The following is a 24,439-nucleotide window of genomic DNA, read 5'->3' as shown; positions in this document are numbered from 1 at the left end:
AGACGTTGAACCCCATAAACCAAACCAAACCAAAACTCCACTGCTGACTCTAATAATTAGGAGGCATCAGCTTCCGTTCCCGAAAAAAGTATATCCAAGAAGAGTTGATAAAAGGATCTTACGCTGTTGTGCTGTTTCCTGTTTATTCCGAACAGGCTAGCAAAGGGAAGGTAGCACGCCTCACGTAGCGGGCTGTCACACAACCTGGCGAGAATCCTTTTCCGCGCTGGGCTCTGAACCAAGAAGGCGCCATTGGTGGTGAGGTCGTTTACGGCCTGCATGAATTATAAGACATGTGCGGACAAAAACAGAAATGCGTTGCTTCTACACACTGCCACCTAAAATGGCCACCAAGTGGCGCACCGAGGAAGCCAAGCTTGTTAAACTGCACATCGTAATAAAGGGAGTGAATTCACTGACCAAAACGAGCCATTAATATTCAATGTGCTGCGAATCTATGTAGTGCTTGTTTGTTCATTCTTCAAAGCTGCCGGCGCGCCACTTTACCGCTTTGTTTGTGATGCAAGACGCGCCTAGATTTATCTCGATTGATCGCCTCCAAGTGGAGCTTACTCAACGCTGTTCCAGAATGTTGTAGTAACTTTGCATTGCGTATCTCGAAAGTTCGCTATCAGCTTTCAACGGAGCACGGCAGGGAGCGGCGGGCACTCGTTTCGACGACCGCCGAGCACTCTTGTTGCTACGCCGCCACCGAGTCGTTGAGTTCCTTGCAGGCGCATGTCAATCCAAATAAAGAGTTTCGATCAGAAACCATTTTCGCTGTCTGCATGCTCTCCGGACTGCAGCCAACTATACGTGACAATATTATGGCCGAAATGAAAAGATCATATCCCTCAAACTGTAAGAATTGGGCACTGCAACATCAAAGAAACGAGGATTTATTATTTTAATTTTGCATTGAAAATCGCATAAAAAGCCGTATTGCGGAGAAACCCGCCATTATCAAAGTAGTCTAGCACATGACCACATCTCGGCAAAACATCGCTTATTTGTATTAAGTGCACAGTGTTTCGTTTTCTTTCAGAAGTGTTCTTCGTGTTTTGCTTTACACTCTCTCCAGTGCACCACTCGATGAAAAGCAGCGCTCCTTTCGCATCGTCGACCATGCGCTTTTTGCTTTTGTAACTAGATGGCGCCACAGTTTTTTGAACTTCTTGTTTGCAGCGGCAGCGACGGTTTACTATAACTTTCGTCGATCGGGCGTAAATCCCTGTGCCATAAGAGCTTTGGGTACGGAAACTGAAATGGACGCTACTCCATTTTCCAAATGCATCTTTTTACCGTCTGGCGGGTGAGATCTATGTTAGTTTTTCTTACAGCGCTCTTCACGACGTGCTGTCTCCATCGCGCTCGCTGATCATGTTTTCCAGCATTGGGATACATAGCAACGGCCGCATTCACTAATTTAAATATTCTCGGTAATTTTTTTCTGCAACGCTTACAATAAAACCGTTGCGGAATACAGCACCTTGGATAGCAAACTTTCCGTTGAGCAGAAAAAAAATGGGTCCTTAAAACTAAGTGTTCTGTTCCTTTCACCAAACGAGCGCCATCACCCAATCCTTTTGTCTGGTGCTCACTGCTGTGGAAAATAGAGGGCGCTATGCTGGAATACACCGTGGTAGGCGTGTATGCACGTGTTTATGCCCGCATGCGATCTCAGCTGCCGTAATTTGTATTTGAAGCATGAATAAAGGCTATTCCAATTGGTGTTTAGAAATGGTCATTTTCTAGTGCTAGCTGGCAGATAGCAAATCCTTTAATTATCCTAAATAATAAAAAAATGGACAGACTAGCGAAAGCTTAAATTCCTATTGTATATTCCATAAAGTGCAGTAAGCTTTTGATCGCTTAAGAGAGAAGCGGCACGCAGCAAAGCATTGCTTAATCATTTGTCAGTTGGAGGTTGTTACTGCATGTGTGAGAATTGAATTAGATTATGAATCATTAAACCTACAAGCCGAACGCTCTCAATGTGTAGATTATAACACGAATATAACTGAGAACTGGGCCTACCATTATTTTCTCGGCCATTGGTATCAGTAACCGGAGCGGAGAAGTGAAGTAGGTGAGGTTTCCAATAGGCGCGTAGTTAACGAGGATGTTCACCTGCATAGGCGATTCAAGAATTCAACAAGGTCATGCATTGCACACCTGCGTATTCAAGCTTCAGGCATACACACCCAAAACATCATCCGCGTTCTTATTAACGTGACTTATTAACGCGTTCTTATTGCGTGACTGTGAGGTTGCATATCTGGACATCACATAGTAACACATGCGTTCTGTTTTTGGTGTTTTTTTGTTTTCTGTTTCCTTTTATAAGCGTGTTTCCTGTGATTAAACTTTAGTTGAGAGTCAGCGCTTGTTCATGTGTATTCTTCGTCTCGTCCCCGTTTGTTCGCGCTGTTTTTTTGCATAGCTTATTAACGTATTCGGGAGTTCGAATGCAATCCGTCAGGTCCAACAAGGTCCAGCAAGAATTCAACAAGGTCATGCATTGCACACCTGCGTATTCAAGCTTCAGGCATACACACCCAAAACATCATCCGCGTTCTTATTAACGTATTCGGGAGTTCGAATGCAATCCGTCAGGTCCAGCATAGTGATCCGATGAAATAAAAACGCAATCCCTGACAATAGCATAAACGAAAAGAGGGCTCGGAACTTTTAGGGCTTTTGAAACGTCTTTTTCTTTCCACTATGGGCAGTGGCTGCTTCTTCATTTCATGGTTCTTATTAACGCGAAACAGTTAAGGGTTCCGTTCAGGGGAGGCCCGCCGTCGGCGTTGACGGCGACGGCGAAGGCATGAATGCAAGACCCCCAGAAGAGGAACCAAGGTGCTCCACCTAGGTAATAGATGAGACACCTTCAACAGAAATACGCCTCTATGGGTGTAAAAAGGGAGTGAGGTGTCCTTTAGCCCATTCCCTTTTATAAGAAGTGCGCTAGAGGACGGAGAGCTGACGGAGGGACCGGTTTTTGAACCGTTTTCAAATCAAATCAAATCAACTTTATTCAGCATTTTTTTTCCTGAAGAACAGAAAAGAAATGCTAGGGTAGGAGCAAAAAGCTACAAACGCAGTATCTTGACGAGGCTCCCACCCCTAATTGACAACTGATTTCCCCCTTAAATCAATTGCCCCCCAAACTGCCCCCCACCCCCCGATTCCCCCACAAATCAAATCAATTTCCCCCCCTAATTGATTTCCCCCAAATCGGGCGACCGGGTCCTGCTCTACGTTTCCGTCGAGCGGCGGCGACGGAGCCCCGCCCCACGGAGAACGCGCCAGCCACAGTGCGAGCTCGCTTCACGTGACCCACCACTTGCTTGCTGCGACCAAGAGATGGCGCTGGCGAGCGTCGCGGCTTCGGCGGCGATGCGCGGGTGCGTGGGTGCGCGGAAGGCAGCGAGGAGCAGCGAGCAGCGAGTGCCCACACAAACTGGTTTGCCGGTGTGCGGCGCGCCTCTTTCGATTAGAACACCACTCCGTTCCGTTACGGCCGCAGTTTCTGCCTCCGTCGCCGCCGCGCCGTAGAGGAGATTGAGGTAGGTGGCAGGTGCGGTCTCGTGGATATGTGCCCACACGTAGGCACACACGCGCCATTTGCCCGAAAAAGGACTACACTGCTAACACAAGTAGAAGTCCCTGAACTTTCCCGACTTGTCATCTCTAGGAAAGTATACATTCTCATTTTTCTTTTCCACAGAGCAGATCAACAGAACAACATCTGACTCGCTAATTGTACATCTCTTTTTGCCTTGCAAGCTGCTTAAGAGTTGGCAACATATATTTACGAACCAAGAATTGCATCGACTCCTTCATCCGAAGAAGAAGCAATGGTCAGGATCGTCTTGCTGCCTTCAGATATCCTGCTCACCGCGAAATTGCAAATATTGCTACAATACCATATCGTCTCTAACTCCCCAGCAGGACCAATTTTGTTGTTTTCCGTCACTCCTTTCTGTATTGCTCTCTGTCCCCCAGGTCTACGAAAATAAAGAATAAATCGATGCAGTGGCTACTACTGCAAACATTGGGCATGAAATCTCCATCATTTGAAAAATGGAGCCATCAAATCACAGTAATATGGTCAGCAGAAGCTTGTGGAGCTTGTATTTCTTTAGCTGGTATAAAAGATTCACTCTGAATAGTGCCAAGGTTTGCCAGCAGCTCTCAGCGGCGTGAGGGCTGCGTATAGCGCACAAAATGGCATAAAAAGCAAGAAATTAACTTTCGTCTCAAGAATGAGAATGAAGTATAGATATTCAATCTTTCTGAGATGGATTAAGAGGATCCAAATAGACAGGGAAACATTCTTACATAAGGCCTGCAAGCAATCTTGGGCTATCTGAACTAAAAGTAATAAATAAAAATATCGCATTTGGCATATCCGAAATATGAAAATATTTCTTCCTCCTGTGACTATATCCTCAAATATTCTGCACGTCTCTCACTCCCAAGCTAATATTCTCGGGTCAACTGGCGAATGTTTTCTAAAGAAAATTAAAAAAAACCAGCCTCTGTATCATGTCCTGCCTTTTCCTTTATGGTTCAATTCAATTCATTTTATTTCGGTCAACAATACATGGTGTCTGCGGGGAGAGGCTAAAGAAGACTATAGTGTCTCCTGACGAGGCCTAACACCCGCATTACACGTAGGTGCAGATGGTGCAGAGTGACATATCAGTGAGAACAGTGGTACATCAAACAGAGTGGGACCGGAATTCAGCATAAGCAATTACACAAGCACTGATCAGGCAGAAAGTAATACTCAAGAAGTCATCAACAATGAGCGATAGTAATTGGAGTAGTAAATAAAAACACATTCGCACAGAACAAAAAAGAAACACTACAGAACAGTAGGAGTAAAAATAAATGCACCAGGTATGCATAACAAAATTTCACACGGGGGTGTTCAAAAGATGGCTGATTTTCTTCTTGAATTAGTGAATGGTGAAACTTTCCTGGGCACAAGCAATTAATGTTGGATATGTGTTCCATAAAACTGTTATTTGATTATCTGTAATCTGGGTGCCATAATTAGTGCGAGGCTTAGAAGCAATCAAAGAAATTGTGCGCAAGTTATGTGGGGCTTCTCTATTCAAATAAGAACGGGAGCAGGTTCCTAGAGTCGGATGCAATTCAAGATTAAGGCGGCATACGGCACTCACAGGGGCTGGAGAGCCCCTTTCAAGGGCATTTCGCTCTTGAGTTGTATTCCACTGTAGTTGGCTTGACACTTGCCTTGTCATTGTATTCTGGCCGCATTGAGAGGAATATGAGCGACGCCATGGCTCCTTGCGACATCGCTAGCATACCGAGCTTTGCAGACCCGGTTACGTTCAGGATGGCGTCTACCGCGGCCGGCAGGTCACACCGGCCGATCTCGTCCAAACTGCGTTTAGCAAGTTTAGAGTGTATTCCTCAAGTTGAGAAGCCAGACATGTATGATATAACTGACGTAGCTAGCTGTTAAGACAACAACGTATTTCAAATTGCAGGCGAAAAAAAAAAGAAAGAGAAAAAACAATTCTTATATTTAGAGCCCTAGGCGTCCGGTCACTTTAGAGGTGTGGTCCGTTTTAGAGTCGTAGTCCTCCGAAACCGAACATCACACCACGATGGACCTTAGTTAACGTGCTTCTACCTAAACATACGGGGTATTTTTTTTTTCGAGCAGTGATAAACAAATTTCTATGAAGTTCGTTACCGTTAGAAAAAAAAAAGCTCCATGGTCATCAGTGGAAATGAAAATATCAGCGATAGCAGAACGCGTTTCGGAATTTCACTACGGCTAAGTCAAACGCGCATTTACTAATGACCCATTATTCATCACTGAACCGATGGCAATTGCCAGGGAGGAGCGATCCCGGAGGCTTGCCCTTCAATGCAGTGACAACATGTTATTTTCGGTAATGACGTCATAAATTTGGGTCGAGTAGCGGCAAGATTTTCAAATCCAATTTCTTGCGCGATGAATGTGTCTTGCTCCTGGAAAAGTGTCAAGAAAAGAGCCGATGAATTCATTCTTACTCAGAGAAATAATTGGATGGGGTTGACCTCAGTCTCCCTCTGCTAAGGAAAGAAAAAAAAATAAATACAACTCACCTCCACTTCCAGAACTTAGGGTCGTTCGTCGACAGTGTAACGTGATGGTTAGACTGCGGCACTCCTCTGGTGTTGATTAGCCAGACGTCGAAACCGGCATCTGCAAGGAGGAAGCCTGAAAACAGAATATCAATCGTTAGGAGTCATTCGGTATAACCGGCGCCTGGCGATAGACTTTCAAAACTGCCTTTTGCGCCGAGCATATATATATATATATATATATATATATATATATATATATATATATATATATATATATATATATATATATATATATATATATATATATATATTGTTACGAAGAAGAAGAGGGCAGTGGCGCGCGACGGAGCGCTCGTGCTAGGCCCACAGCCAATAAAACCATATTATCATCTGTCATCATGTCGTGCTTTTCCTAGACTTGCCACCTCGTAACATTTGGTGTTCCTCCTCGTCATCCTGGTCCCTGGAGCATCGCCGCCTTCTGCTCGCCATCGTCGTTGGCCGAGGGGGCCTGGACTCCGCCGCCAGCTCAACCCGAGCCCGACCAGACCAGAACCGATCAGCCGCTTTCCCCAGCCCCGACCCAGCCCCGACCACAAGACACGACGACCAGGGCCAGACGCAGCTTGACCCGACGACGACACGAATAGAGACGGCACCCCCGCCCAAGCTGTCCGGCGAGTCCTTCACCACGGACCTTCGGCTGTGGGCGACCGACCGCTGGACCTGAAGCTCCAGGGACAACCGTTCATCGGATCATCTCGTTCATCTTGGTGGCAAGCCTTTCATCTTCTTCTGTCATTTGTGATCATGGTCATCGCCTCCTCATTGAGAATTTAAGCAATCGATCGGGACGATCGCTCGGAGGACGCGGGTCGTGTTACGAAGAAGAAGATTGGTTTGGTTTATGGGGTTTAACGTCCCAAAGCGACTAAGGCTATGAGAGACGCCGTAGTGGAGGGCTCCGGAAATTTCGACCACCTGGGGTTCTTTAACGTGCACTGACATCGCACAGTACACGGGCCTCTAGAATTTCTCCTCCAAAGAAATTCTAGCCGCCGCGGCCGGGATCGAACCCGCGTCTTTTGGGTCAGCAGCCGAGCACCATAACCGCTTAGCCACCGCGGCGGCTACGAAGAAGAAGAGGGCAGTGGCGCGGGACGGAGCGCTCGTGCTAGGCATATTATCATCTGTCATCATGTCGTGCTTTTCCTAGGCTTGCCAACTCGTAACAATATATATATATATATATATATATATATATGCGTCAAGCTGAAAAAACTGCTTTCCAGTGAACACATTCAGCGCTCTACACAAGACATTACTGCTTACGTACGCTATCCGCAGTTACTTTCAGGGAGGTTACGTTGTGTGTCACACCGGCACTTTTGGCTTAACGCACGCAACGCGAAAGCAAACCGCAGTAACGACATCTGGTGTAGAAATAGGAAAACATTTTGGTGGTGGTAGTGGTTTATTTAAAAATAAAAAACTGAAGCAGAAGAGTGTTGCCGGCCGCGGCAATTGCTATCTAATATCTTAAGCACCCGAGCTGCAGCCGGTATCCAGTACAGCCTAGCTGTGGTTTTAGTGTCCCGCTTTGAGCACTGAGCGCATCCACGTTGCAAAATACAGCTGTTCTTTTTTCCGTCAAGTTTTGTAGTAATTTCATGGCGCGTGCCAGCGTCAATTCAAATCCCTACTTCGATCCCGGCCGCGGCGGCTGAATTTCGAAGGAGGCGAAATTCTAGAGGCCCGTGTACTGTGCGATGTCAGTGCACGTTAAAGAACCCCAGGTAGTCGAAATTTCCCGAGCCCTTCACTACGGCGTCCTCCATAGCCTGAGTCGCTTTGGGACGTTAAACCCCCTTAAATAAGATCAAACCAATTCGAATCCCTTCTGCTTAGCATATTCGAGCCAGGAGGACCCACTTGAAAGCGACGCCTCTCGTTAGGCTTAGGGACGCCGCAGCCGCCGAACGAAATGAAAAAGAGGTGAAATGCGTCACTAATTATTTGTGCAGTAGGCGAGGTGAGGCAAATCCAAAGCCCCACGTGGAATTTTTAGCATGAGCACACCAAGTAACACAGTAACGACGACGAATTCGCTCGGAAGCAGCCGACCTGGACGCCACGTTCTTGCCCTAGGGTATGTAAGGGTCAGGTACGCTAAGCTCTGATTTTACCGTACGCTAGCCTAACTTACGGAAAAGCTCGGTCTCCGTTAGCGTTTCGCGCATGCGGCATGCGCGCTCCACGCTATTTTTGCCGTACGCAATTTCTTTGTATATGTCTGCGTAGTTAAACTAAAGCCATGTGTTGGAAATATTTGTCACATATTTTAGCACATTTGTCACTGTTATTACCCGGAAAGCGTAGCTCAAACAGCTAAGGCTCGAAAACTAAGTTTTTATGTCCCGTGCTACTTATAAAGCATGTTTCGATAGTTTCGAGTCAACATTAGTTTGTTCATGCATTAGTTGTCTAACGACGTGGAATTTCAAAACTCGCCTGGGCTCTGCCAAGGTTGGTTTGTCACCCACATGGCGGCGTTCGCAGCAAGTCCATGCACGAGAAGAATCGGCGTCCGCTTGGTCGTGGAGCCATCTACCGGCTGACGTGGCAGTATTCGGTCTATTTCCAGGATGTAGCCGTCTTCTGTAGTGACTGCGTGCACTTCGACGTCGTAGCCGAAACTTCGCATAAGGCCGGCCTGTGGAAAACGCATCTCTTCCTTTAAATGTTCATTCAGCGTATCTTGTGTTTCTTTAAAACTGTTATTAAGTCACTACGGAAGTGTATACAAATCCTGTACAAGTCAATCCTGTGCAAGTCAATCCAAAAACTTCTAATTTTTCTATTCAGTTGGCCTCAGCAGCAAACAGCCTAATACTATAATCGGATAAAAGTCAAGATAAAAGCGGCGTTTGAGACTCCTCACAGCTAATGGTGTCCGCAGATTCTTATAAACCTGCTAATGTAACAATGCAGGGAGTGGCAGATAAAAGGGGATAGTCACCTCCCTACACTGTCCGGGATAGTCCCTTCCCTAGGTTGTCATGCCAATCTCTGCATTGTAACGCTACTCACACTAGGGGGTTCATGAGAATCGGTCGATGATATATTCCCTGGAAGGGGGTATTTTGAAGGGGAGAAGCCGCTTTTTTTCTAGACTTATATCCGGCTATAGCCCTCTTTCCTTCGCATATAAAGACGGTCACTTAATTTTATTGCGCAAATTAGTCTTTGCGAGCTACAAGCTTTTATACGCAACTGCCAGCCATGATATCTCGGCAGAAAACTGTGCATCACCATGACCATGATTACATGACAAGTCGACGCAGGGCACAGGAGAGGCGGTCTCGACAGACGGATGCCTGCTGGACAGATGCCCAGCTTTGCTGGACATTATTTCTCCGGTATATGTTCAGCAGAGCAAAGTTGCGTGATTGGGTCAGAGAACAAACGTGTGCTAATGGCATCCTATAATTTCAAAGTTAAGAAGACGTGGACTTGGGCGGGCAAGTTATGCGAAGGCAAAATAACCGACGGTCGTTAAAGGGATCTTGAAACGATTTCGATGGTCATAATATAAGAGATCGGTTGAGCGGGTCTCTGTGGGTATTATAGTCAAATTTAAACACTCTGCGTGGACCCAATAATTAACAAATAATTTTTTTTAAAATCTCTGCTCGCAGTAGCATCAACCGATTAATTCGACACCTCACTATAACCTCACCGCGCGTTCGCCACCCAGATGACGTCAGTGGGCAGTCTGGGCGAGCCCAGTTTCATTTTGCCAGTGTCGGTATCTATTTCCTCTCAAACAGATGATTAATTTCGTTTATGTGCTGGGAGAACTGCAGTTATAATTCCGATAAAAAAGTTTATATGAAGTCATATATGGTTATGGAAACATACTGCCACCTGTCTTGCCGAAAACAAAACGATCGCTGAGGCAACTGCGCGACTCGTGTTCAGTCATTCGTCATTTGACCTCGGTAAATGAGGAGACCGATACTTCAATGCTAAAATACAAAAAGTGAAAATGCCGCATAACGATACTCTAAAACTTTTAGAAATTAAACTAAGAAAAAAAATGGCAGGGAGCATGGGATGATGAAGTAAATACCAAGTTACACTTAGTAAAGCCTGTTATAGAAGAATTAAAAACATAATGTCATCAAGAGCGCTTTATTGAAGTAATTTTATGTCGCCTTCGTATTCGACACACGCAATTAACACATAACTTCATTCTTGCAAAGAAAGGCAAACCTACATGCGCACACTGCGGAAAGATGGTCACCACAAAACACATATTCATGTACTGTGCAAAACTTGATGAACTTAGAAAAGAGCCTTTCCAATAATTTTATGAACAGCACATCCCATTGCACCCTTCCTTGCTCCAAGGAGAAAATTCACTAGTCAAAACCTCGGCTCTTGTTACGTTCCTAAAAGATACAAATGTGCTAAACCTTTTGTATGGTCACAAAATAATCTTTAAACCTCCTCACACCAAACAGACATATTAAAATTACGTTTCGCAGATGATGGCCTTAGCTGCCTATGTGCCACAAAACCCAACACAGCACAAACAACTTCAGGATTTTAAAGACGAGTAGACAAACAAAAAAAGATAACTACATACCGGATCTTTAAGTGCATCTTCATAAACGTCGGAGTCTGTCCAACTGGACACCACCAGCGGAGACACAAAACATAGCGTTCGCAGCCAGAAAGCCACGTTCAAAACGGCAGTCATGCCAGTACAGGTCAGGCAAGATAAGCGCTCTCTTACAATTTTTTTTTGCAATACTTTTATGATACAAGTCAACCGAACGTTTCGCATACAGTTCTATTACAAAACTGCAGTTACCAGCCCCGCGAGTTACTGAGGAACGCGTCACTTGGGACCGTCACTCGCAGTGACAGGAAAGCTAGGGGGTTCTGTAGCTTTATCAATGCAGCAAAAAACAACTGCAATACGCTGCCTAACCGACACACGCGAATGTCATTACCTCTCCGACTCGGATAGCCAGTCAGTCCGCATCTCTCACAGCCCGTATATTGTGCATCTTTGGCACAAGTTTGCTAGCAGGTGTGTTCGATGTTGTTTTTGCCGATCATTGTCCCACTTTTGTAATCCTGCCAAGAACCTGCATGTTACCGCCTGGCGACGTAAATATTGTATTTGAAAATTTTATTTCTTGCGTTACCAATGTAGCTACCCAATCTACGCGTGAATATCTTAAACACAATTATGATGACCCCATATGCCCATGGATAACTCAGGACATGTTTGTTATCCTGAAGAGTAAGGATTCGTGCTACCAGAAATGGAAGAAAAGTAAAAGAAATGAATATTACCGCAAGCAGTTCAAGTATAATAGGAATAAGTCATTAGCAGTGATCAGAAAATCAAGAAAACCGTTTATGAAAAACTGGTTACGCAAGCAGGACACGAAACAACTATGGAAGATAGAAACGTAACTGGGATAGAACGACAAAATAATGTTACCTCCGCCATATCTCCCCGTACGTTCTTAATGATTTTAACGATTACTTCATTAACGTTGATTCTGGTCTGACTAGTCAACTCCCATTGCAGTTATTTACCTCATGTGTACCCAAAAATGTGTATAATGCTTCTATTTTCATGGCGGTTCCACTGACGACATAAGATCTGTTGTCAGTAAGATGGCAGTAAATAAAACAATTGGTCTTGACGGCGCGCAGCAAGTGTAATAAAAGAAGACATCGATATATCCTTGGTCCTATCATTGGTCCTAGATCTTATTCTTTAAGGCAACCCTGTCTTATGCATCACTAAAAACTTTTTCATCCTTGGTTGGAACTAAAGAATCGTAAAATCTCGCTTTGCTCTGTCTGTGTCCGTATGAAGCAACAAAAATAATGTAGTTGTCTCTTTCCCAGTTCCAATGTGCTGGCTAAAGACGCACGCACATTACAACTTGCCCGCACGTTGCTTTTCGCAGGTTGCTTCTGCTTTCGATCTGCTCCACCCGGCAGACGCGACATCAAATATTTGCAGACACAGTGGCCAGTGAAGCATGTTTAAAAAAGGTAATTTCTAAAGTAAATAATCGTTCACTCCCAAATAACTTTCTAAAAGAATTCGCTACAATACTAAATCACCAGGCCATAAAAATGATTTATTACATTACTAATTTTCGAGAAAAGTAAACAACGTACTGTGATTTCATTATATAATTAAACTACTTTCACGTCTGTGCAGGAGCCTCTTGCAGCCCGCCAAATATGGTAGCGAATGAAGCCTAAAAAAATATATGCGGAGTTAATTTTTAACCTGTACAAAGAGCCCATTCTGGACAACATTAGTCTGCTGTGTTCAGGGAAGTCTCGCATTGCGGAGGAGCTTTCTGATAATTCGAAATAAGTAATTATTAAAGAATCGAGTGTTTTTATAGGAATTAGAATAAATATAAATAGTAATACAATGCATAAAAATGATCACCCAAGCTCTTCCTGTTTAAACTGGCTTCATAGCTAGCAAGCTCGCAAAAAATGGCATGAAATTTTTAACGACAGGTGGCTCCGAATTTTTTCTGTGTTCGCACGCGATACGAATTTTACAAAAAAATGTACTGTATGCCTCATTAGGACTTTGTAATGAGTCCGTCTTTTCTCTCTGAACTAAATTTACGCACAATCGCGTTTGTCCCAGCGTGACACACATGCAGTCGCTGAAATTGAACGCAAAAGTGCGCCTGTGCTTTCAGTACCAGCTACGCCAGAACGCACAGCTGTGCGCGCACAACGTTTAGAGTAATTCGCTCGTTATTGCACTTATGTGGAAATGCGTTGGCATAGCGATCTTTTTTACTTTGCCTAGTTCTCGTAAATAGGCCTCCGTATCTGCAAGCCTAGGCTCCTTTCGAAGTGTTGCTTTTGCGTTGCCTGATGAAATACGCGTTGTTTTTGCGTAGCGACAACGACTATGTACTCATATAAAAATGGTCTGTCGACAGTCTATACACCTACAGACTCTATTGCCTTCCTACAGATATTTGTTTCTGTCTGTCTATAGACAAAAGTCTACTAAAAGTGTATGGCCATAAATCTGTACATTGTCTATAGACTGTCTATAGTATTTGCATTACCTACAGACTCTTCTCTAGGTTGTCTATAGAGAGTCTATAGACTTTATAGACAGAAGTCTATAGACAGTCGAAAATTTTTGTGTAAGGGTAGGCTCTCGAGAGCGACTGAAAGGCGCCATTGAAAGGCTAGAGAATGCAAACATTTTTTGGTTTGGTTTGGTTAATGGGGTTTAACGTCACAAAGCGACTAAGGCTATGAGAGACGCCGTAGTGGAGGGCTCCGGAAATTTCGACCACCTGGGGTTCTTTAACGTGCACTGACATCGCACAGTACACGGGCCTCTAGAATTTTTCCTCCACAGAAATTCTAGCCGCCGCGGCCGGGATCGAACCCGCGTCTTTTGGGTCAGCAGCCGAGCACCATAACCGCTGAGCCACCGCGGCGGCTCAAACATCTTTTCCATAAGCAATTTTTTTTTGTGATGATAACCATGTTTTGCTTTCGGCACAATAGCTTTTGCGGCAACAAGCTCTAAACACAAGCTCACTCCTCGTACACAACTATGGTCCAAAAAATGTGTACTCTGGGGAAAGTTTTTAGTTCCGTTGGCCTTTTAGCTTGAGTTTCTATTTCCGGATGCTGCTTGCAGAAGAAACGCTGACAACCTGGTAGCCACGCACCGAGATGACGAATTTTCGAGCAACACACTACTGCACAACAGCATCATAGATGCATGATAAAATGGAAAACATGGACTCGCACGTCTAGGTCTTCGACGCAAAAGATTGTAGTTGTTGTGTCAAGACTTGCAGTGGCACATACCCACGCTGAGAGATAAACCATGAGCATGCAAGGGTTTGGTGACAAAGAGGAGGCGGATAGGATGGATTTTCCCCGTCAGAGGATCCCCTTCCAGCCAAGGTCGTCGGCCGGTTCTCATGGCCGTGCTGCTATCGTGACAACGCAGGAAGTGGTGGGTGAAAGGGGGCTCCCCTCTATCCACTGCCAGAGATAGTCGATCCCCTCTCTTCACTGTCACGCTAGCAGGTTCATCGGCCGACGCCACTGGCTGGAAGGGAGTCCTTTGACGGCGAAAAGCAGCTTCACTCTTGAGTTGTATTCGAGTATAGAAAGGAGCGTCGCCGTGCTTCCCTGGTGGCCCACGTGAACGGGCGAAGACGTAAAGCTATATGTTTTTCTTAAAGAAAATCGTGGGCAGGGAAGATTTCACTTATTTCCCTTTTCGGTCTAATTATCAGCACAAATAATCTCGCTTGTGCCGCTCGACGGCTCATGAAAACAGGATTGTAGCGCGCAGCGTTGCAAACTAGCTAGCTAGTGGTATACCTGGCAACGAAATATGACCTACATCTCGAAATATTTCAGCCATATGATGTTTGGCAGGAATTCTATAATTCTTTTTTTTTCAGCCACGGCTCACCTAATGCCTGGGATGGACTGCCGGCAGGGCGCGTTTGGAGCTTTACTCGAAGCACCGAGGTTATAAAAAGTACGGATGCGTGCAAAATATTGAATATTCACCGGTGGTTTGTTGGACTGACGCTAGGTACAAATATATGACAAAGCGCTTGTAGCTAGCAAGTATAAGCAGCCGCTGTCATTACTATGGCCTTTAGTCTGCTAAGGACGACGTTACGTCACCACGTCGCTGCCGGTCCCAGCTGCCGCATATAGATGTTGGCAAAGTACGAAAACTCGTTTCTATTTAAACGTCATTGCAACTTTAGAATCCGGGTTGGTATTACACTTTGATTTATTTAAATCATTGAAATAACAGCAGCATGAAGCCCCGACAGTCCAATTCAGCCTGCAGCACTGTTAAACGGCGTCCGCTATTTGTGTCTCACATTTGCCCTATGCGTGTAAAATAGCCACCACTAATAAAACACTAGTCAGAAGGTGCAGAAAGTGGCATGCAATGAGGTGACCTCAATATTTCATTCATATCGTGGACTTTGTTGACGCAAGCCAGAGGTAACTGACCTCGCCTACCCTATACCATCCGCGCATGCGTCAGCGGCTGGATATGCGGAACATTCGGCGGTTGGGAATATGGAACCGCGAGCACACTATACGTGCGGGGGCTGCTCTGGTCGTGCGAGGAAATGTGTACAGGATTATCTGGCGTGACAGAACAGACACGTGAGGACACGTGCAAAACACGTGTAGAGCACGTGAACAGAATACCGTGGGTGTTTCTGACCACAGCTTACACCCCCTGAAATCTCACTGTCCACGAAAAATTGGAGGCCTAACTGCAAGCCATCGAAAGGGCTATTTTGACCCGCTGAGGACAAAGTCTGCTGCTGATAATGACAATGCCTATGAGCAAGAACAGCTTTCTATGGCGCACCAGTCACCTTATTGTCGCCTTAAGTAAAAAATTCTCCAAACACCCCGTCCCACTAAAAATCGCTATGGACGTTCTGTGGACGTGCACGTTATAGACATCCGCATAGCAGCTAGGTGCCCGTTGTACAGGGTGTTTCACCTAAGATTTTGCATAATTTTTTTAAGCACTTGGCTTTTTCAGTTAGAACAGTGCTTTATTCGGCATATCATTGTCAGCGATGTAGAACATAAGAATTCTAAAAACAGATGTGGATATATTACTTACGGTGGGCTACACACGCCTCTCAATAATGAAGGAGCCTAACAGTAATAGTTAAAAAGTTGACTAATCGATATTACTTAACCAGCCTGCTAATTAGCACGTCTTAACTGCATTCTAACGTAATACACCGCTGACAATGATATGGAGAAAAAAGCCTTCTTCTAACTCAATAAGCCCAGTGTTAAAAATTGTGCAAACTCTTAGGTGAAACACCCTAGCTGCCCGTCGACCACATGCGGCTGCCCCAGCGGAGGTAACTGCATTGCTTCACAGGCCCTGTCATGGCCGTTCAACCTGCACCCGTTTAACACCATGCAAAGTAATTTGGTTTCTGATAAATGACTTTTTCTACTGCAAGCCTGCAGTTCTAATTAAACCTAGTGCTGTTGCACTCTAAGAACACCTGTCTTTAACGAGGGCTCAAATGCATGAGGTACAGTCTTTCTCAAAAGTAACCAGGCTGCATGGTTTGCTTCTAGCTTGTATAGCGAAGACCTTGTGCCTTTCCTAAACATCAAAAGTGGTTGGAAGGTAAGAAGGCCCCCAATCCTTACCTTTAACGATCATTTAAGCTTCAGGGAAGCTGTAAGGGCTCCACTGTACGAGCTAGAAGCAAACCATGCAGCCTGGTTACTTTTGACATAAACTAGAATGAGGCACAGCCCCCGCCGAATGTACACAGCCCAAGGGGTTTGCTTATGATGCCCGCAGCATGCCTCGTTATGCATCCTCGGCGACTGTAATCCATCTAAAGAGGAATGGCTTCGCGTCCTCTGTCCTCCCAACCTTTGGACTGCTAGATGTGGCAGAGAGCCCCGCTAAACAGCTTAGAAGCAGACCCCTAGAGCTTATTCGTTTCGAACATGTTTTAGGCCCCGTCGCGTTGCCATAACGTTCGGCTTCTAGCCTCAAGAAAGCGGGAAGCACACCTCGGCGGCGGCGACTGCCTCTCGATCAATAAAGATGGAATACAAAAACGTCTGTGCGCTCCAACTGCTGGGCAAGATTAGAAAAAAATGTACTCTAGTCGCAGAAATTGTCCTAAGCATTCAGCTATACGGCATGCGACATAGCCCGACGCGTGGCTGCGTTAAGTATAACTCCACCAGCTTGGTTCTATGTTCGAGTGCCTCACGAAGCATGTATGGCTTGGCTTATGAGCGGGCCTGTTTAGGTTGCACTTATTTTTTCGAGAATAATCGACATAAATGAACACTCATCTGTTCAGGACGAATTCTGCTGAAATACTCCGCGGATATCGAAGCTAAGTTTCTTTTGTCATGAATAGGACGTCCGCGGGATCGTTTTCAAACTTGCCAGAGACCACCTATACTGCTATTCGTCACTGCTTGGTCACCAGCTGCGGTAAATAATATGTCATCATCATCAGCCTCACTACTCCCACTGCAGGGCAAAGGCCTTTCCCATGTCTCTCCAATTAACTATGTCCTTTGTCTGTTGCGGTCACCGTATCCCCGCAAACTTCTTAATCTCATCCGCCCACCTAACTTTCTGCCGCTCCCTGCTACGTTTGCCTTCTCTTGGAATCCACTCCGTTACCCTCAAGGACCAGCGGTTATCTTGCTTTCGCATTACATGCCCTGCCCAAGCCCACTTCTTCCTCTTTAATTCGACTAGGATGTCACCAACCCGCGTTTGTTCCCTCACCCACTCCGCCCGCTTCCGATGTGAGCCAGTTTATTGTAAGATCTCGCAGAGGATACGACACACGAATACAGCACACAGGCTTACGTTCGCAATCCATATTTCGAAACACCCGACGAACGTGTGTCGTGGTTTCATATACCGGGAAAAATGAACACCTGGATCCATGGCGCGATATGCACTGACGAAGCGCTTAAATAGTGCGGTCCGTTACAGTTGGCAACGCCTATTCGCTGAATTCCATCTCTTCAAAACCCGTTTTTTTTTTTGCTTTGCCACGCGTGAGCCAAATACTCCATGACTCATAGTTCTGTCATTCCCTTTATTTTTCTTTATGCGAGCGAACTGCACTGCATAGAGGTAGCTATCACACTAGTTAGGCTTAACTCAAGTTTTGGCTTCGTTCTGCACATTAATTGCTGCATTGGAATATTACTGCTCTTTTTGCATGTCACTGTATCTTAAAGGGGCTCTGAAACACCTTCCAAAGAGAGCACATCAGCCCATTCAATCACTGCATTGTGTTGTCATGAACACCTGAGTCAAGTAATACTGCTCCACAGGCAGCAGAGAACAATCGTGAGCCTCTGTGCGCTCATCGAGCAGACGGGCTTGACTTCCAGCTTGCTCTTCGCCAGGTAGTGCACGCGTGACATGAACGCTCCGTGGGTGCTACCTCGGAAGGGCGCTCCACCCCGGCCTCTAGTGCAGTGTACCGCGCGGCTATGTACAGTCGAGCGCGATTTGAAGGTGATCACTTCAGCCTTAAAGGGTCAGTCTACTCACCGAGATGGGTGTATAAATAATGGCATATTCTGGTAGTTGGCACCCTATAACATCAATAACGAGGGGTCTGCGCCCGGTTTAGGCAGGAATTTATATTTTATTTCGTCGTTAAAAGTCGCGTAAAAGAGCATGGTGGCGACCCCAAACGTTCATTTTGTTCAAGAAAGTGGTAGTCTTTTTTTTTGTAGAAGCATAAGTGAATATACTACGTACCATTTGTATGCCCCAATGTCAGAGAAACGCACGTTTTGTTCTAGTAAACTGTAGAAGGCGTACCGCTCACTTTTTCTGTCAATCAAATGAATATTTATAGTTACACGTACGCAAAACGCAGGCACATTCCCACTTTTAGTTCAGCGTATGCTAGCAGAGACGCAAAAATAAACTCAGCCTATAGTGGCGCCATCTGGTCGTCAGGACGGGAACCATTGCTGTAAACAAACCGACTCTCCACTTAAGCCTAGGAGCGGCAGAATCGTCGCTCTAATTATTAAAATAAAGCAAATTTATCTCTTATATGTTTTCTTATAGGCGAGATGAGACGAAGCGAAAGACAGGCGCCCCATTTATGGCCAGTGAACGCACTGAAAAAGGCAGCAACAACGAGAATTCAGTCCGAAGCGAGAGGTCCGGCTTCGGCGGGCGCCGCCATGTTTGTCGCCGCGCGGCGGAAATCCAGATGGTTGCCAGATGAGACTACCATGTCATACAGATGTTCTACCGCACTCCTTGGCACCACAGCTGGCTAAACGGTAATTTGAGTAAAGAGCTATCGGTTGCCGCAAAGAAAATATGGTCGATAAAATTCAGTAGACTGACCCTTTAAGCTAATCAGGTTAATTATTGTAGGAACGCTGCAGCGAATACATGGGTTTAGCTAGCCGAAGGGTTCCTCTAACCTGCACTGTCATGTCTGTTGCGGACTAAGTCACCGTCACGCCAGGAAATATTCCTTAATTCGCTTCAGCCAGAACAAATGTGATAACCTGCAAATCGCGCTCGACTGTACGTAGTTTACTTCACCCTCTGTAAGTGATTGTGCATAGTGACCACTCACGCGCACTTATTTTCGGACAAAGCTTGGGCACTTGAGCGCGAGCGGCGCGAAGTTGATTACTTTTGTATTTTGTACATGGTGGTCAATCCTCTCCCCTGTCCTTTCTTGCTATCGCTCCCCTCTGTACTTCTCACTATCCTCTCCCTTTCCCTCTCGCCGGCTTCTGCTCGGGTGCTTAACATATTAGACAGCAATTTCCGTGGCCGCCAACATTCTTTTCCTTCACTACAGCCACCATAACAAGTATGCACACTCTCCGCTACCGAGATTTCCGAGTTTCGCTCTTTCGTCCCGCCAGTTTCGCGAACCCAGTTTCGAGAAAAGGCAACCTTCATTGTCCATCTATTTGGCGCCACCCCTCACAAACTGTCTTCATGCACAGTAGACGGACCGACACGAGAGCTGCAGCTCTCGTACAAAGCGCGTCTGCCACGTGTCCCTTCCCTGCGCCTGCGAGCTAAGGCTGACCTGTGTCAATGAGCGGACAGACATTCTTCCTGTCTGCAGCTATCGGGGCAACATCTTGCTGACCGCGCCTCAAGCTGTCCACGAGCGCCGACGTAGACACCCTACGCTTTGAGACGCGGCGCCACAGACGTGGGACAAAAGCCACGCGGATTATAATGGCTCGTCGCCGCCAGAACGAAGAATAGGATGCGCCCCGACGTATACGCTCCTGGAGGGCTTTTACCTTTTCCGCATTCTCGAAGTCCTCCACTGTCTGGCTCCCCCAATCGGGCCCGGTAGGACTGTGACTCACCCCATTCTCTGCCCTTGTGTGGAGGGTAGACAGAGAAAGAAACTCAATGGGTATGCCTTTTTCACGAACCGAAACGCAGCAAACGCGCATAGGCCGAAATTTATACCGAAATGGCCTTCCCCACAACGTTGATGCCATCATCTGCCAATCAAGCTTTCTTAACAATTTGAATATGCACTTCATAAATATCATGTAGGCAATCATATTCAATCAATATTTTTACTCCCATCCCTTATGTAATACCCCCAACGTAGGGTCTTTAAGGTAATAAAGTTAAGTTAAGTGAAGTGAACGTTCCCGAAAAAGGGGACAACTTCCGTAGTGGAGCATCACTTTTGCCGTACATGTCGGCAGCTAAACGCATATCGGCCATTGCAAGTATTTAGCGCAGTCTTTATCAGACCGTACGGTATTTTACAAAGTTAAGAGGAACAGAAAACTAGTCGAGTTGCAGATGATTCATAGTTGTTCCAGCGCGAACAACGAGCACAGAAGTCAACGATGTATCCAACGATGCAAGTTTTCGATGCCACAACACATGTGCATTCTATCTTGCACTAATGAAAATACTGAGCGAAGAACAGCGGTAAATACTTTTGCGTGTAGTGATCCATTCTTTTCTTTTATTTGCTGTATTTTTTCACCTTGACTTCCTTTAATGCGTTTCTTTTAAACCCGCTTTCAGCTGCGGCAGGTGCAATTCCTAAATGCTGTCTCCCAAGTAATTTTTCTGCCCAAAACTTTTCTTGGTTATCATCGTTGCCAACCATTGCAGATTTATAAACAACAAATACTCGATTGAGAATGAGAGGAAAACTGAGTTCAAAAGCTGGAGATTTACGGCATAGCTTATGTTCCGTAGGCTTTAACATGTTTTAAGGCGAAAGCCTTTAATTGCTCATACTGTAGTCTGTTAAGAAAGCATGTCACACCCGTTTAACTCGGCAACTAAAAAGATAGAAGAAAACCAATGGCTGCTTCAGATAGAGGAGGAAAAAATTAACCTGGAAGCCAAGTTTGATGCCTTCATATTAATTAGTTAATTAATTATAGGTAAAAATGTCGAAATTGCGGTGAAATAGCGCGGACGTCGATATAAGCCACGGGAACGGTGTGACGTCACTTCCATCGGAAGTGATCACTGCATCGCTAAAATTGTCGCAGAATGGTCCGAAAAACATCGAATTCGTGTCAAATTAGATGGAAAAATGTGTAATTAAGCGTGACGAACACTTGAGATCCCCGAAATACGTATAATTCGGGTATCGATATAGTCACGGTAACGGTGTGACACCACATCCATAGGAAGTCGTCACGGCAGAGTGTCCTCGGCTTTCGCGCCTCTGTGGGTTGGGCCATCAACATACCAATTGATGCTGGACAAAAGCATTTATGAACGCAATTCTTTCATATAATGTAAGATTTCACTACAACAATCAGTATATCCGTAGATCACCCGACTGTAGTCTTGTCTTTTTTTTTTTCGATTAAAGGAAAATGGGGTGGCGGCAGCGGAAATTACAATAGAATATCGTAAACATTCCAGCTGCGGTGGACGCAAATAAAACTGACAGGGAGGGGGTGGCGAGGTCAAGTGCAGAGAGGTATGAAAGCGAGGAAGCAAAATTAGGGAAGAACTATTTACACATTTAAAAATACACAAATATCCAACCAGGCATAGTCTGAATTCGTACTGCGCGCACGCGGCCACTGCACGTATGTGCAAATAAACACTGCTATCTCTTTACGGCTCGGCGTCAACGTTTCTAAACACCACTAATACTTTTTTCTTAAAGTTTATGTAACCACTCCCCTCTAGAATGGCTATGGCCCTGAGGGCACACTCTTGTCTGCAAGTCAGTGATGCCTACTAAATTTCACTAAGGTAAAAGCTTCGGCGAGTTGGTGGTCGTTCATTCTTGCTTTTTTCCGTGTCTTTTCTTGCGCTGTTTTAGAATGAAGTAAACTTCAATTCACCGGCTCGACAGAATGGCAGGTCCATTTCTTGTGTTCTAATAAGAATTGTTTTCCAAAACCCAGAAACACAGGTTGATATCGCCAAGTGGCACAACGCGTCTATACACCAAAAAAAAAAACGGATATAAGTCCTCAAGAACCAAGCGGCAAGCCAATGGCAACGATCGATTCTCACGACGTCATGCTAAATTCCTTTCAACCTGCTACCCTGACATCATAGGAGGTGGCAAAGGGAATCGGATTAACCAGATTAGCCATGCAGGGCACCATAAAAATCAGTCTTCATCACTGGCTGGACGGCCTGCTTTGAGGGCATTTGCAGTTATTGAGTTGTATCTTCTCTCACGCGGTATAATGTTTACTAAAGGACATTGCAACTGATTTCCCGCTGCGGAAGGAGCCTCGGATGATACGGAGAGTAATTAATTGGTAATAGAATAGTGTTCGTTTTAAATAAATGCTTAGAGTGAGGGATTGAAGTTGTTCAGTCGATAAGGTTTTTATAATATAGGGGGAATATTTTACGATTTTCCTCTATAGTAGAACACAATTCGTGACTGCAGGAGATACAGCTACAAAGTCGCGCGCGCGCGTAGTGCTTTGTGTCAACAGAATCCCTCGCAAGGCGCACGCACAAGCTACCACGGTGGGGCTTTCCCTCCATGAGTTGCACAAGCTAGCGTCCTCATCGTTTTGTGACTACCTCGCAGCATGCAAGCGGAACGTCAAGACCACCTGCTCGATGTATGCACAGGCCCGCGATTGTTCTGACGCGCACCTTTGACACTGCCGATCCCCACACGCGTCTGCTTCTGAACAGCGCATCATCATCATCATCATCAGCCTGACCACTGCAACTGCAGGGCGAAGGCCACTCCCGTGTCTCTCCAATTAACCCTGTCCTAATCTCATCCGCCCACCTGACTTTCAGCCGTCCCCTGCTACGTTTGCTTACTCTTGGAATCCACCAGCGCATACCCCTTGGCAAAAAAAAAGTAAAAAAGAGAAGGGACGGTTGTTAGGTGCTGTCAGCGGAGCAACGACCCTGCCTCTCCTTTCTCGGGGGTTCCTAATCCCCCGCGAAGACGACCCGGGAGGGGAGGCGGCGGTGAGAGGGAGGGAAGGACGGAAAGAGGGTGGGAGGGGGAGGGAAGAAAGGTCCTTTTAGTCACGGACTCGAGGACACCGCTCCCCAGTTTCCATGCGCGCCTAGCGTTGACGATTGGTCACCCTCCCGCCGTTGCTTTCGGACAAGAATTTTTCTTTTTGTAGACGGCACCCAGCACATGTGAGCACAGACTTTCGAGAAGAATTTCAGGCACGCCCAAGCTTCTTCACGGTAGAAGAACTGCAGATTGGGCTAGTTGGTGTAGATTCATAGTGATAGTTCAACAGCGCAAACACACACAGACCAAGAAGGAGACAAGACACACGTACGGCTGCGGTGTCTTGTCTCCTTCTTGGTCTGTGTGTGTTTGCGCTGTTGAACCATCACTATGCTTCTTCACTGGAGAGGAAACATCAATCAGCGTTGTTGACACATCATCACCAACAGCAGCCTAACAACGTCCTGTGCCAACTGCGGCCATTTTAATCGAGAAGCTGTCCCAAACCAAGGTTCATTCCGCAGGGAACAGGGAAGGGACTCCGGAACGCATATCGACAAATAAATGTCGCTGATTTCTGCCCCTACACGCTGCTCGAATCGGAATGCGAAATTCAAGATTTTCTTGATGCCATTCCGAAACACAAGACACGCATTAAATGGCAACTTCAACCTGCCTACCTGTCGCAATGTGCACGGTAAACGCTCGATTCGATTATGAGGAGCAAAAATTTGGAATGCAGTGCCTATCAATACTCTAGTTCACTCAAATGTATACTTTGCTCTAGGCATTTTGACTCCTTTGTTTCTTTCTTTCCTCTTATTGTTATGGCTGCCTAATGAAGTTTATTTTGTACTGAAGCGTCGACTAACCCTACGGCTATCGGTCAAGATATTTCCGTTTGTAGTCCTCTGTGTATGAATAAATATTGCTGTGAACATTGAACTTTGGAGTTGCTTAACAGCTGCTTGCAAATTTATTTCTCCATTCCGTGAGTTAACTTGAGTTATGTGCACTGATGAGGCTGCTTTGCCTGCAAGCTTCACGAAAGCGCATGTATTTTGGCGCGTTGTAGCCAAAATATGCCGGGCCACAGCACCGACGATAACTGGTTTTAGAAATTCTAAAAACTGATGTTGATATTACTTAAGGGGGATTACACGCTTCTTAATAATTAAGGAGCCGAACGGTAATAAATGCCATAACTGATGCTTTGAACGTTAACGGTTCGTCGGCTCAAATATCCCGCC

The 24,439-nt window shown here is 45.6% G+C and overlaps 1 protein-coding gene across 3 annotated transcripts in view; it reads right to left on the bottom strand.

Annotated features, from left to right (window-relative positions):
* The window catches only part of LOC149330582 (lysosomal acid lipase/cholesteryl ester hydrolase-like), a 181,500-nt gene that overhangs the window by 8,532 nt on the left and 148,529 nt on the right, over positions 1–24,439 (bottom strand). For all 3 annotated transcript variants that reach the window (XM_089561209.1, XM_089561207.1, XM_089561208.1), the window contains exons 4-8: positions 8,629–8,830; positions 6,136–6,250; positions 5,272–5,422; positions 2,038–2,130; positions 123–275 (exon numbers count right to left, since the gene is read on the bottom strand). In XM_089561209.1, coding sequence (XP_089417335.1) covers positions 123–275; positions 2,038–2,130; positions 5,272–5,422; positions 6,136–6,250; positions 8,629–8,830 — 714 coding nt within the window. The remainder of the gene's footprint in view (positions 1–122; positions 276–2,037; positions 2,131–5,271; positions 5,423–6,135; positions 6,251–8,628; positions 8,831–24,439) is intronic.

Source organism: Amblyomma mixtum, chromosome 9 (assembly GCF_055824585.1).
Source record: "Amblyomma mixtum isolate Tamu chromosome 9, ASM5582458v1, whole genome shotgun sequence".
NCBI lineage: Eukaryota > Metazoa > Arthropoda > Arachnida > Ixodida > Ixodidae > Amblyomma > Amblyomma mixtum.
This window is presented reverse-complemented; position numbering and strand designations above follow the sequence as displayed.